At 50.5% G+C, this 14,352-nt stretch overlaps 4 protein-coding genes across 4 annotated transcripts; 1 reads left to right on the top strand and 3 right to left on the bottom strand.

Annotated features, from left to right (window-relative positions):
• Nucleotides 1–734: 734 nt before the first annotated feature.
• On the top strand, nt 735–1,871 carry N7458_012725 (uncharacterized protein; the record flags this gene model as incomplete). Its single annotated transcript, XM_056916106.1, has 1 exon — nt 735–1,871. The coding sequence occupies one exon, from the start codon at nt 735–737 to the stop codon at nt 1,869–1,871; it is 1,137 nt and encodes a 378-aa protein (XP_056760860.1).
• A 1,095-nt stretch (nt 1,872–2,966) lies between these two features.
• On the bottom strand, nt 2,967–7,172 carry fphA (putative sensor histidine kinase/response regulator; the record flags this gene model as incomplete). The annotated part of the gene is made up of 1 exon (XM_056916105.1): nt 2,967–7,172. The coding sequence occupies one exon, from the start codon at nt 7,170–7,172 to the stop codon at nt 2,967–2,969; it is 4,206 nt and encodes a 1,401-aa protein (XP_056760859.1).
• Nucleotides 7,173–8,924: 1,752 nt separating this feature from the next.
• Nucleotides 8,925–11,132, bottom strand: N7458_012723 (uncharacterized protein; the record flags this gene model as incomplete). Its single annotated transcript, XM_056916104.1, has 1 exon — nt 8,925–11,132. The coding sequence occupies one exon, from the start codon at nt 11,130–11,132 to the stop codon at nt 8,925–8,927; it is 2,208 nt and encodes a 735-aa protein (XP_056760858.1).
• Nucleotides 11,133–12,678: 1,546 nt separating this feature from the next.
• On the bottom strand, nt 12,679–14,076 carry N7458_012722 (M20 family metallopeptidase; the record flags this gene model as incomplete). Its single annotated transcript, XM_056916103.1, has 3 exons — nt 12,679–13,036; nt 13,100–13,902; nt 13,990–14,076. 3 exons carry the CDS (start codon nt 14,074–14,076, stop codon nt 12,679–12,681), a joined length of 1,248 nt encoding a protein of 415 aa, XP_056760857.1.
• Nucleotides 14,077–14,352: the final 276 nt, after the last annotated feature.

Here is a 14,352-nt window from a genome sequence, read left to right as displayed (position 1 = left end):
AGCTTTGCACTGCGGTTCAACCAGTTTTGATGATCCTGTTGTTAGACCCAATGAGTTCACTTTCATTTGTCTTGTGGTAGGGAGCAACCTCAGTGCGATCAGAGCCGACCAGGCTGATAGTCGCCATTGATCTGTGCTTCTCATGGGTCCGCATGTCAGACCGTCAAGTGTTGCTCCATCTATCTCCAAATTGGGATGGATCTCTCCAGTCTGCGCTATCTCTCATAGTGCTTGAGATCTCACGGAGATCTTCACATGACTTTTCACCCCCTTTCCGGCTATCGGGGCAAGATCGTGCGATCACATCACTTGTAGCTAGCGCCTCCGCTATCCCACGATATACAGCCCGATGGTGCGAAGATACGCCCTCGACCATGGCCATGACTCGAACCGCTATCGAAGCGTCTGCTCATGCCGTTGTACTCCACCGTAGCCAACTTTATCCCTGCTAACTTCTAACCGTTCCCAACCCTGAAATTCTGGCACTCGGACCAAGCAGCAAACCCCAGACTCCGATGTTACCCCCAGCGGTCCACACGGAAAGGGCCGTAGTCGTGCACTGCCCTTTTAGCCACCACGCTTTTGACCGGGGGGGGGGGGGGGGGCCTTTTAATCCTGGCCTATTCCTTTCATCTTCCCAGACTCCTACGTCTTCTTTCTTTACTTCGTTCTTGCAAAGCTCTATGCTTATGCTTTGACAACAAATCAAGATTCATGCTCTTCCCCATGCCACCATGGACAATGTGATGAGCAGCCTACCCCCAGATGTGGGAGCGATCCTGATGCAAAACATTGGGATCTTGGACGTTGTGTCCATGTTCGCAATTGGCGCTTTCAATGCCCTCGAGACCGGCATCGTGACCTTTGACACATTCAAACACTACCGGGGTCTATATTTCTGGAGCATGCAAGTCGCCTCCTGGGGGATTCTACTCCATGCAATCCCAGCTATGATCCGTTTCGTCTCGGTGGCTCCAAGCCTGCCAATGTCCATCCCCTTTATCATCGGCTGGTATGCCATGGTCACCGGCCAAGCCTTTGTATTATACTCACGACTACATCTCGTCGTATCTGATATCAAAAAGCTGCACTGGGTCTTGTGGATGATTATCAGCAACGCTCTGATCCTCCACATTCCTATGACAGCCCTCTTCTTCGGTCTTAGCAAAAATAACGCCACCCTTGCCCGCCCAGCCGCAATCTTTGACCGCATCCAACTCACAGGCTTCTGCATCCAAGATTTCATCATCTGCGGCATCTACATTCGCGAAGCCCTCCGCGCCCTCGGCCCAGTCCTGGAAGTCCGCGGCAAACAAGGGCGAAATGTGATCTGCCACCTGATCTGGGTGAACGTGCTCGTCGTCATACTCAACTGCCTCCTCCTGATCGTCGAGTACAAACTGCACTATGTGGAAGTCAGTTTCAGAACAGTGGTATACAGCATCAAGCTGAAACTCGAATTTAGCGTGCTCAACCGTCTACGCTCACTGACCCGCACACAACCCTGTGTCTGCCAACAGCCCCAACAACAGCAACCAGCAGGTGGCGGTCCACGCAGATCAAGCGATATAAATATCTTCGACATGATCTCTGCAAGGTCACGGGTACCCCGGGTAGACATCGAGGAAATGCCCGCCTTCGTCCACGCCGGCATCTCCTACCGATCACCTTTTGTGCCCAACAGTACACACGATTTTCACGAGGCTCTTCGCGAGACCTCGTCCAATGACAACATGATCAGCCCCGTTGATACATGTGTCCTCTCTCCTTCAACACTCTCCTCCGAAAATCTCTCCCGGCCGCGGATCGGGTCATCAGAAACAAAATCCACCGTGGAAATGAGGTTGCTGGAGTCGTCCAGATCGAGCTAGATGTTAACATTCACTTCTCATACAGTCGTATCAAAAGTTTGTATTTATACCAAGCTAGCATAGCATTGAGCTCTACAGATTGGGAGGTCATTTTTTTTCTTTGGGTCCGTTTTTGTGAATCTGGGTCGGTCGTTTCGATCTTTGGGTTGGTCTCGTTTGTCCTTTGGTCATCTTCATTCTTTCTTTGTGTGTTTTCGTGGGCGGTCCGAATCTTCCTTTGTCTTGCTCTATACCCAACTGTGGTTCACGTTCTTCTTGGTGGTTATATGATTTAATATACAATTTTCTTGTGTTCCAATGGCCCGCAGCGGCCATAAGGGTCTAGAGATTTACAAATCATACAGATAGCAATTAGTCTTCTGAGTAATCTCTACCTACAGATTCGGATCATCTCACCTCCACACAGTGGATCGCATCGCATGTGAAACGAATACTCTTCACCATCTAGTCACAGGTTTCAAGATACCTCCGATTGCATTCCAAACTTGAAAGTTTTCACACGAGTTGCCTTCCATGGAGTTTATAGAGCAGGAGTAGTCTCGGTAGATGACTGAGTTGCATTGACTCGTATAATGACAAACAACCAAGCATCCCAATATGATACAAGATGAAGACTAACGTCCAGTCAGGGGATATCATAGAACAATAGCGCAAGACCCACACCACCCTACGTCTATCCCCAACACACAGCCAAATATACAAAGAGAACAAGTGGGAAAAAGAAAGAAAAAAAAAAAAAAAAAACAAGCATAAATCAGATAATAATATGAAATGGGTATATGTATATTCATCCCAAGGAAGTCCAAAGGGTCAAAAACACCGAAAGGGTATCCCCCAGGCCTTTTTCCGTGTACATGGCTGGTTATGCAAGGTAATCGTGATAAACAAAAAGCAAAATGCACCATTCGAGAAAGGAAATATTCGTAAGATCCATGAAAATCATCACAGGCGTGATGTATTGCCTGTTGTCATGAGAAACGGAGACTCAGCGGGCAAACGAAATGATGAGAGGAGTCGCTAATGAAGGAGATTAGAAGGCGTATTTGATGAACTTTGTTGGGGTCGAGGTAAGGTCCAGTGAGAGTGGAGGATTGACTACATATCAAACCAGCCGCCGATTTCCCACTGGCCAGGTTTGTACGAAGCTGCTGCCCTCGCGTCACGATTGCAAAGTCCACTTAAGAGAACGTTGAGCCGTGTGAAGTTGATTGGCTTCATGACCCAGCCATCAAAGCCGGCATCAATGTATTTCTGCTTCTCCGACTCAAGCAGTGATGCTGATACAGCGAAGATGGGGATGCGCTCGTTTTGTTGAGCTATGTCCGACAGAGCGTCTGGAGTCGTAGCTTCGAATTCACGAATCATTCGGGTGGAAGCCATCCCATCGGCAATGGGCATCTGAATGTCCATGAGGACAACGTCAAAGTTTCGGCTGGCCGATGTGAAGGCGTTCGCGCAAGCTTCACCATTGCCGGTAAGGACCACGGTATGGCCGAGTTTGGTCAATCGTTTGTGGATGATCTTGCTATTGATGGGGTCGTCCTCTGCAACAAGGAGGTGAAGCAGCGGGGTAGTCGAAGGAGTGACCGAAGTAGGCACTGTTGATGGGGGTGGGGCTGACACCGAGGTCGTGAAGGATGATTCAGTTGTTGCGATAGGAATGGGAGGGAAGTATGACTGATGCTCAGCCTGCTGATCAACTCTGCGTTGAATGTTCCATTCCGAAACACGAACGGCTCCCATCGGCACACCGGAGTCGGTCACGTTTGCCGTGCCTGGAGCGGGCGGTGTCTTGAATGGTTGCAAAGTAGGCGGTGGTGTGTGGATGACAGTGGACAGGCTAGCCAGGGGGTCATGTGTAATGGGTGTGTTTTTCAGACTATTCGGCCGTGGGGAACTCATGGTGGCCGATAAACGGCTTGCGCTCACGGGTGGGCTGGTTGATAGCATTGCCTGGCGCACATCGGAGCTGTCACTGAAAGCGCGCTGGACTAAGGCAGGCTCTTGTATGGCGCTAATCAAACGATCGGCGTGACTCCTACCGCTGCGCGAGCTGCCTCCGCTGCGAAGACTCTCGGAGCTGCGTCGTCGATCTTCACGACGTTCAGCAACCCCTCCAACCAATGTAAACTCGCGATCAGAGATCATAGGCGTCGGCGGTACAGCAGCGGAGCTGGGCATAACGGGCTCGGGCGGCACCTCGGTCGACACTCCCTCGGGTAGTTTAAAGTGTAGAAGAACCTTGAATCGACTACCTTTGCCTTCCTCAGACTTGACACCCAACTGACCTTGCATGTTGTGAACAATCCTTGCGACCAAGGCAAGACCGAGTCCCAAAGCCTTTTTCTTCTCCGGCCCTTGCGCAGTCGTCGGGTCTTCTTCTTGGTAGTAGATATCATCGGTGGAAACTTGCTCGAGCTCATAGAAGATAGCTTCAAGTTTAGATTTCGACATGCCAGCTCCCGTGTCCAAAACCATCATCTCCACGGCCGCGTGCCCAGGCAAGTCTTGGTTTACAGACCGCCACATCTCAACGGTAACCGCGCCAGAGGTAGTATGCTGGATAGCATTCGAGACAAGGTTTGAGAAGACCTGGCGCACACGACGTTCATCGCCCAAAACCATGCGAGGCACGCCAGGCTTGGCGGAAACAGTGTATGAAATGTTCTTGCGTTTGGCTTCGCCAGCAAGCATGTCAGTCGCCTCCCGGAACGTCGTTTGAAGGTCAAATGTCTCATCCTTGATCAGCTCGTGGCCCTTTTCGGTATTGGTGAGATCCAGTAGATCATTGATGACATAGATCAAGGACTTGGAGGCAGAGTGAGATTTTATCAAACTCTCTCGAGTTTCCGAATCCAAAGCACCCTCCAACGCAATCTCCAGGTAATTGATGATCGCATTCAGCGGAGTACGAACCTCGTGGGCAGAGTTTGCGAGAAGAAGCTTGGTGAACTGAGAGGTCTGCATCGCCGCCTCTTTCTGTCGCCAGACCTTGATGAATTTACCATAGACAAGGCAGAGAACGGCAGCGGTCTCAACGTCAGTTTCGGACCACTCGCGCGATTGGCTGAGGACAGTCTCCTGCCATGCGGCAAAACTGCTGCGAGGCTCCAAGTATCCTGCTGTTTCCTTCCGCTTTGCAATATCGTACGGGTTGCCGGCCCATTTGATCTCTGTGAGCTGGCCTTTACGGAAGAAACAAATAAAGTCACTGCCGCCTGTTGACAGAGGAACGTACAACAACCCCGAGATCGCTTTGAGACCTGGAGCGTATTGCAAGTCTGGAAAGTCTTTGATAATATCATGCGAGGCGAGCACTGTGTTCATCTGGCGCATGCGAAGGAACTCAAGAAGAGCAAGGACCTCTTGAGAGTGGGTATTGTCACCCAAAATCTTGGTCTCATCGCGGATAGACAGCGCACCGTAGTCTGCATCGAAGAGTTGTAACAAGTCGTCGGAGGAAGCAATAATGTAACCAGACGGATTCGCCTCGGTAGGCACAGTGTTGATCAACTTCCGAGCTTGAAGACGCGAGGCATACGAAAGCCGTTCGATATTCCGCGAGACTGTATCACCCAGAAGACGACACATTTTCCGAACGGGAAATGAAACACGCATTCCGGCCTTTCCATACGAATGACACGAGATCAAACCCCAGAGATCATTGAAAGCCTTGATACTGATTGACATTGACGATCGGACTTCCATGTGAGCGAGATATTTGATGTGGATTGGTGACATTGCGCGGAGATAGGAGTGAGTCATGTCCAAGGGTGTTTCCAGGTCCTCTAGGGTCCGGCACACGAGTCGCGCTGTAATCTGGTCACGATCGTATAGGAGTCTGACTTTGTTGACCTTGTAGAGCTCACGTGCCTGTGCAGGGATATCGGAAGCCGGGAAATGAAGACCCTTGTAAAGGTCGATTGTGACCTTGGGATCAACTAATTCCGCCACAACTAAGCCATTCCAACTGCTGTCAAACTGGTAGATCATCACACGATGAAAGCCTGTCAGCTCCTTCACCAACCCAGCGGTAGTATTGAGAAGAGTATCCAAGTCATTCGCTCGACTCAATTGCTCTTGAATCTGTGACAACATGCTAAATACCTCCATGGCTGCAGCCTCGCCTCTTCGTCGTCGGGCGTTACGTAGAACCCGAAGCGGTTGGCTGATATTGACAGTGCTGCCTGCAAACTGCTCCGCACTGGGGAAGGACCCCAAAGTTCCAGTTGGGCTGGAGGGCGTCTCCAATCCGCCGACATTCAATGGGTTCGTCTCATCATCTTCCAACTCCAGCTCGCAGATGATCAAATCTTTCTGCGCCTGACTAACATGCGTCGCACACCAGAAACGGCGGTTCTCGCCGTCAGGTGTTGGAATGGTCAAGCCAAACACTTCCGGTCCATCCACGCCGGGGTCATAAGCGTCGTCACGGACGAAATCAATATGATCCAGTAAAGAATCGGTTTGTTCGTCTTTCAAAATATCACAAAAACTTTTCAACTCGAACAGTTGTTTTGGGGAATACCCCAATAGCTGTTGCGAATTCTCACTCGCCACGCGGACCACCAGTTGGTCTGGAGACTCTTCTCGCAAGGCGATCATGACGCCGAAGCTCTGCACCGCGCCAGGAATGCGGATAGGCTCATCCTCGCAATATTGAAACGCCTCTCCGTCTCGTCCTGTGATGACGGCATGGCCACCCTCCGTCACGATATGCTTGAACCGGGCCGTGACATGGCCATGAGACTCAATAGAATCGGCCGGTGCTTGCGCTGGTGGTTGAGGAGTACCGCTCCTAGCAGACTGGCTGTCACATTTAACCTTGGCATATATCTCTGGATGCTGGGCGACTCGGGATGCCATGGAGTGGGTGGCCAATTCAGTCTTATCATCGGAGGCAATGGTTTCGTGGCGTAGAGTATCCGTAGGCATAATCGGCTCTTGAGGGTGCTGCGGCTGGGACTGCAGGTTCTGCCAAGTATGTTCGTCGATTATCGAGTACTGGCGAGCGCCTGCGCGGGTTGGCGACACCGCACCCCGCATGCTTGCTGACGCAGGTTGCGCGACGGTCGGATCGACAGAGACAACCGAGCGGATGGGAAATACACGATCCGCGCCACCCAACTCCGCACTTGGTAGTTGTCGCTGTCCTTCATTGTGTGCCACTGATTGAGACCGGTCTCTGCTCACGGGGCGCGCGTCGTTAGGATCAATCAAGGTCGGCGCCATGGCCGATGCACTTTCCGACCGCTTCCGTGCGGTCCCTGGCCTCGAGTTCGGGGGACTTTGCGACGCCATTTGGAATCTGTGTCGTTCGAGGGGGAGGGAGACGTCGCGAGGACGGTCGGCGGTTGGGAAGGTTGCGAATGGATCGAGTTAGGCGGCGGTGGGATCGATGGTCGGTTTAGATCGGTGGTATTTGTACGGCAAGTCGGACTCGCGGGGATTCAAGATAGCCGTTCTGTGGCGTGTTTGACAAGAGCTAGAGCGAGACTCTTCTTTTTAAAATCCTTGGGGGGTTTGTCGAAAGCGATCCGCACACCGCGACTGATTGTCGAATATCCAATAAATGAAAGACAGTTGGAATCATAAGGATGGGGGGGGGGGTTTGGATCTGCAACTGGGCTCATCAGGTCAGGGATCTGGCACCCACAGGAGCCGTTGTTCGATTGTCGATCCAAGATACAAGTGGATGAAAGTGCCTGTCTCTGCGGAAAGGGAGGGTGTATGTGAGAAGATGATTTCCCGAGGGAGTGGATGGGCTGGCGATCTGGAGAGGTTGACAAGACCGAGTGGAGAGGGGAAAGAAAATGCCCTATGGAGGGGCTACCAAGCGGAGAGCGTAATTCCAGTGCTTGGGGCAGTTTCGGAAGAGGGCATGGCATGTGCGGATCATTTTGGGGCCAGTGCAAACAGGGAATGATGCGCAAGTCGCCTGTCAACGACTCCAACCCACACCTGGCCCCAGACGACGAACGAGTTGCGTGACGGGACTGGCACCGCGGGAATGGCACCGCGGGAATGGTTAAACGCGACGGAGCAGCCGAAGACACGAATTAATGTGGCTTCACGATAGGGAGATTACTCGCCGGAGGAGACCAGTGATTGGATCCAATGCTGGAGATTGGAGACAAACTGGGATCCAGCAGCCAGCGACAACCGGGGAACCACCAGAAGTAGTGGACTTTTTTTTGGCTGTGGAACAGTGGACGACGTGGGTAAACTGGACAGAGCTTTCCAGTGGCTGAGCTAAGGACCCTTGTCAGGACTCGGGACAGCTCCAGGCTGGGGCGAGTATGTCGGGACTGCAGCGTGTGGCGAGTCTGTCAATTCGATTGACAAAAGGCAAAAGTGCCGGTTGTGAAGTCTGCACAAGCTGTGCTTTGTATTGTCTACTCCGTACTGTACCTTCAAATGCAAAGGCGTCGTCGAGTGGGAGAAAGACTTGGCTGAAGAGTGGAGGTGGGAAGAAAGTGGAGTGGCGTGCATCATCGTGACTGGGTGAGAGGGCGGGTGGCATGCCTCACAATTCAGGATTCCAAGCCACTCGGAACTTTTGAGGACGATATCGTACTGAACTACAGCCACGACTATGAAACTACTGTACCACAGTAATAGGACTATACAGTATGCGTAGATCTCATAGATCTCATAGATCTCATAGATCTACATCATCCAGCATAATAGCTCGTACCTGTGAGAACTATATGCTCTATGACATAAAGAAGCATCCGTAGAACGAACCCTTGAAGCCTCCATAATTAGCACAGCACAAACAATCATGCCATCCTCTATTACACTGTCGTACCCAATACCGCATCATGTAATCGCCTCTCTCGCTTAGAGGCGATTCCACCGTCGGCCGAGTCGTCGGTGATGCCTGAAACATCAGTCAGCGATCCATCCACCATTGAATACGTCGATACTCGGCCCTTACAACACCAGCGTCGCAAATTGACCAACTTGACATACAAAAAATGAGAAAGAAAATGTGGGCTTCAATTTAACCAATCAGTTGTTAGTGGTAGTTACCACTCCATGCGCTGACAACTAAGCGTATAACTTCCCTTCCACCAAGGGAGTGGTTTCGCAGGCGGCAAAGGTCGCATGCCCGATACTATTCGAGTGCTCATCATCATGTTCCTCTACAACACCCCATTTGAGTTTCTGACATGCCAGGCCAGGGTCGAACTCAGGCATTAGAGTCTCATTATCCAAACCCACCCGAGACGGCTGGCATGCTGCTGCAATACTAGCACTGCAGCATCCCGATAACGGTACATTAGCTGGAAATTTCCGGATTAGAGCCGTTAGAGTGAGAACGAGTAGAATAGTACCACCAAGGGAGACAGCGAGGACAGCAGGAAGTGCCGAGGTATAGACGTAGCCCAAGGTGTCAACCTGAGGAAGGCCCTCAGGCTGCATCCGATATATGTCCAAATCGGAGAAGAAAAACATTTGCGATACGAGCCAGTGGAGCAAGGCCAGGGAAACCATCGATGGGATCGCCCATTTGAACGGCACAGAAAGGAAATACTTCGATCTCTGCGCAGAGTGAGGCGTGGGCGATGACACCCGGAGGCCATTATGCTGGCGATCAGTGGCGTACATACACCATTCTTCCATCGCCAGCATAGTACTCAGGATATTGTTCAGTGCCAGATAAACGTAGGAAACCGCAATCTGGAGTAGGTTTCCTACAAGAAAGCCTCGTAGCACGCCCATACTCTTGCTGTTCATCCTAGTATTGCTTTGTGGCTCCCCAAATCCCTCTCGGCTAATGGGTGACGATATCACTGCCGCAAAGACTATATATGCGGTCAAACCTGCTAGACCGGTGGTGATCGATACAAAGATTATCCAATGCCAATCGTTAACGGCTTTGTGCCAGCGATATCGTCCACCGGTCCAAAGATCACCCACGGTGAACGGCCGTGGGATCCACTCTTCGGAGCCTCGCAGCCATTTCTCGTAGTCTTCCTTCGCCGCTAGACATCGGCCCCGAGTGTAAGGATCTGGTTGCTTAAGAAAAGACTTGATCGCATCACCGGTCGTGCAAAGGGGCTGATCTTTCTTCCCGTGTGTGACAAAAAGGGTGCAGACGAAGGATGTTATTTTTATCACGTTGCAGCCAATGACAATGATCAGAAATATTGGGACGATACCGACTCTGCACTTTTCGGGCGCCAGTTGCGAGTAGCAGTATTTTATAGGACCGTCCGTCGACCATCCGAAAACACCCCCGTAGAGGTTTGCATACCAGTTGCTGTAATTGAAACTGCTGGATATGCAAGACTGCGAAGATCCTGGCATGTTATTATCGCATATCCAATTATACAGTGGAGTCTCGGACCCCGAACCCCCAGTGGGATTTAAATTGTAGTATATCAATCCCACAGATGAGTTCTGGGACGCTTCAGTCGATCTTGTTGTCATGGGCCAATCAGAGGGATATTCTTTGACAAGGAGCACGTGCCGTCTATCAGATAGAATATCTGTATTGTATCGCTGAAGACAGTCTTTCACATTGAGCCCCTGAAGCTTAGAATCCATCGCTTCCGTCTGGAGATCTTGAAGGATATGATTAACATCTTCGTTGGTCCAACCATGAAGGGGCGTATTTTCGAGAGTCAAAGCATAACTTTCTGCGGCGGTGGGAAGGGTCCAATTGGCACCGTGAAGAAAGTCTTCTGTGATAGAGATGGCAAAATAGTCGTAAGAATTCTTGGTTTCGAAAACCGTCGAATTCCAAATCATATGTAGCGGAAAAGAGCTCACTCCTAGCAACATCCACAATGCAGCCTTCGTCTTGGAAACAAAAAAGACATTGCGAATAGACGGTGTTCCTATATTCAACCATTGATGCTGACTGTGCGCTGAGTCCACCTCAGTCCTAGATGGTGAGCCTAGGCATTGCATGCTGAAGTTGCTGTAGGCTAACAAGATTGTGCTGAGCACGTTAATCACCAAATGGGTGCCCGTATTGATCTTCCCTGCAGTTTCGCAGTTGCCGGTAAAGAATGTAATGCTTTGCTCATCTGCCTGGTGTTGACCGTACATAACCGCAAGAGTGATGACATTAATGATGAGGATTACGATACCAGCGAGGGCACCACTTGTGACAATGAACCTCCAGGCTTCTAGGGCCTTTGACTTGACATTTGATCTTTTTATTGTCGTGGATTCGTCCCGTGTTCCTTCATTTTCTTGTATTTCTGTATTGTCTCGTGACATCAGCGGGATCGCAACGGTAGACATGGCGATCTGTTTCGCAATTTTGGTCGATAGGCGTTGGTGTGTCGGTTTATAATGCGCCGGGTCGACGACTTAACAGCATTTGAAACGACCTTTTATTTAATCGCTCGAACGCTGTCGTCCATATTTTTGCCTGTAGAGAGGTTTGAAGGGGAAATGCTTTAAAACGAATAGGGGGTCGAAGGCTGAAGTGGGGGCGATGGGCCTGAGCCGCAACACAGCCTCGCCTCGGGGTCGACATGTCATGAATTCAGCATTGTTGCCTGCCATGAAGCGATAGTGACAGATAGCAGATAGCACCAGGTCAGTATCATCTAGACTCACTCGTCGGCTGCGGGATATCTTGCGTCGCAGAATTGAATTGACTGGCATCCTCCTGTATTTGTTTTCAGTAGGAACTGGGCCGGAGAGTCAAAGCTTGTTCCGTATCCTTCACCGTAACCCGATTATTTAATTTCGCCTTCCACTCGATCTGGTAGCAAATACAATCGGGAGATTGTTCATTCCATGCACTTCCATCGTCGTGCTCATCCACTGGGTAAAAGCTTGATTGGTCGGACGGATGTTGATGGATGGATGATCGTTCAACAACCATGTCCTCGGGATACGGTGAAGGGCAGATTAGCTTCTGGTTCCCCCCCCCCCCCCCGGGCAAGACTTTTACCACCTCTGACGAACGGACAGATAAACTTATCTGTACCTGAGACGGAGAAGAGGAATCCCTTCGAATAATGGCGGAGGTACATCCATCGCGAACGTCCTCCATAACTGTAGTCAACATATGCACCCACTTCGAAGAGGAGCGAGTACATCCATGACGAAACAAAGATGATCATCTCCACTACTATATACGCTCGTAGAACTTTATATGATTATGATTCTTCGGGCTGCTAAGGAGTTCGACTCTGTTTCATTTATCTTAATCAATGCATAATGCTCTACGCAATTCCATCGGTGTCCATTATGTAGAGACTGTAACTACCACCCGTAGGTAGACTCTCCATCGAGATGTGCCAAGCTGATTCAATGGACGCGCAATTGCCGAGATTCGTGGCCTTTGATACTTCAAAATGCTTTGGATATGATCTAGATACTAGAAAGCATTCGTTCAACCATGTAAAATGTGCCGACGTGCGAAATGAGCCATACTTAGTGGACCTCCTGGGCAAGACTAAAGTACAGTAAACATGCTCCGGAAAATGGAAGGACGAAATGGACATCACTAGGGTTCCCCATATGATTATATCTTATATTCTCCTATCCTCGTATAACACACATCTATAACTGACTAAAGGCCTTTAAACAGATAAATGAGAAATGGGTAGACTTTACAGTAGTGCAGTACAAATCATTGAATACCTGCCAACTACATCCATATCTTCAACGTTCATTCATCCTACGCAGGAGCATCTTTCCCTCTTACAATTCTCCATCGATTCGTAGCATCCAAAATCTCCTCACACCCCTTCATAGACCACCTCCATTTTCGCAAAGATCCCTGCGAGACCTTCCAATTCTGTTACACGGGTATTTATCCATTTTCTCAGCCTCATTCGTTGCTGTCAAAATCAGACTTGACCGCAGCAGCAAACTCATCATCAGCCAACACCCGACATCCTACAACAGCCATACCCGCGGCACAATAAAGACTGCGCTTGAACCCCTCCTGCGAGCCCGCACCAGCCGTAAACTGCGGAGTATGATTGACTCCATCTGTGTGGATATAAAATCCGCCATGGAAACCGGGCACCTCGTATGAGACATTGCCCATATCCGTGGATCCTCCACTCAACCCGCCTTCCTGTCCAGCAGCGTCGTAGATAGTACTATACCCCATCTCATTCATGACATTCATATAGCTCTCGCAAATAGGGCGATTCACCATCATATCCATATACGCCGGCTCCCTGCCATAGAAACAATCAGCAAGTGTCCACATCTATCCTTCATCCTCAGCACCAGCATCTCACCATTTATATTCAACCGTACACCCCGTCGCCGTAGCCGCAGCCTCAAAACACTTCAACACCCTCTCCGTCAACGGCCTAAGCGTCTTCACCGTCTCAGACCGAATATAATACTCCACGGTTGTCGAAGCCGGAATAACATTCGGTCTCTCCCCCCCCCTCAACACAACGCCATGAATCTTCTGCGTCGGCAAAATTTGCTGCCTCAGCATCGAAATATTCACATAAGCCGCAACAACCGCATCCAATGCATTCACACCCTCCCATGGCGCCGCCGAAGCATGCGCCGGCTTCCCAGTAAACGTCACCTCCACCTTATGATTGGCCAGATACTGACCCTCGCACGAACTCGAACTAAGCAGGTCCGGTGCACCGGATAACACAGGAAAGGGGTGGACCATGAAACAAGCGTCCACGGCCTTGTACGCGCCCGCGTCGATGAGGAGTAGTTTCCCGCCGCCGCCTTCTTCGGCCGGGGTTCCTAGGAGACGGGCTGTGTAGCCGATGTCGTCGTCCGGGTAGAAGGCGCGCATTGTTTCGCAGGTTGCGAGGAATGCAGCGATGGAGCTTGTGGCGATGAGATTGTGGCCGCAGGCGTGGCCTATGCCGGGGAGACTGTCGTATTCGGCATTGAATGCGATGGTGCGGCCACCTTTGCCGCGGGTATAGCTGATTTCGAAGGCGGTTTTGACGCCGAACGCGCTGCGATTGACTTTATAGCCTTCTTCAGCTAGAGACTCGAAGAGGTTGCAGATGTTGTCGTGGGCATTGTGCTCTTCGAAGGCTAGTTCTGGGTTGGACCAGATCTATAGCCAAGGACGTAGTCAGTATGTGTCTCGAATCACAAAGCGTCGTACTTATTTCTGAGTCGCTTTTGCTTGGTCTACTTTTACCTGTTGATTGATCTCGCCGAGCTGCAACTCATACTTCTCCAAGGCTCCGCGAACTTTTTCGATGATTTCAGACTTCATCTTGGCCATATCGAAATCAAACAATCAATCCCAATCACTCTCGAGTCCACGCAGAGAAACAGCACATACCTTTAAACCCCCCGCTAGATAAGCCGATCGGCAAAACCCCCCGTAAGATAAGCCGATCGGCAAAACCCGTTCACGACGATCTTCTCTAAACAATCCCCAAAATCCCCATCCATTCCGCGCTCATTCCGCCGTGGATACCAACCCACTCCAGCCATATGCTTTACCTCTCCAACCCAACCCATCACCAACATCACCAACATCACCAACCAGTAGCTA

Source organism: Penicillium daleae (assembly GCF_028827525.1).
Source record: "Penicillium daleae strain IBT 16125 chromosome Unknown utg000009l_segment0_segment0, whole genome shotgun sequence".
NCBI classification, from domain to species: Eukaryota; Fungi; Ascomycota; class Eurotiomycetes; order Eurotiales; family Aspergillaceae; genus Penicillium; species Penicillium daleae.
This window is presented reverse-complemented; position numbering and strand designations above follow the sequence as displayed.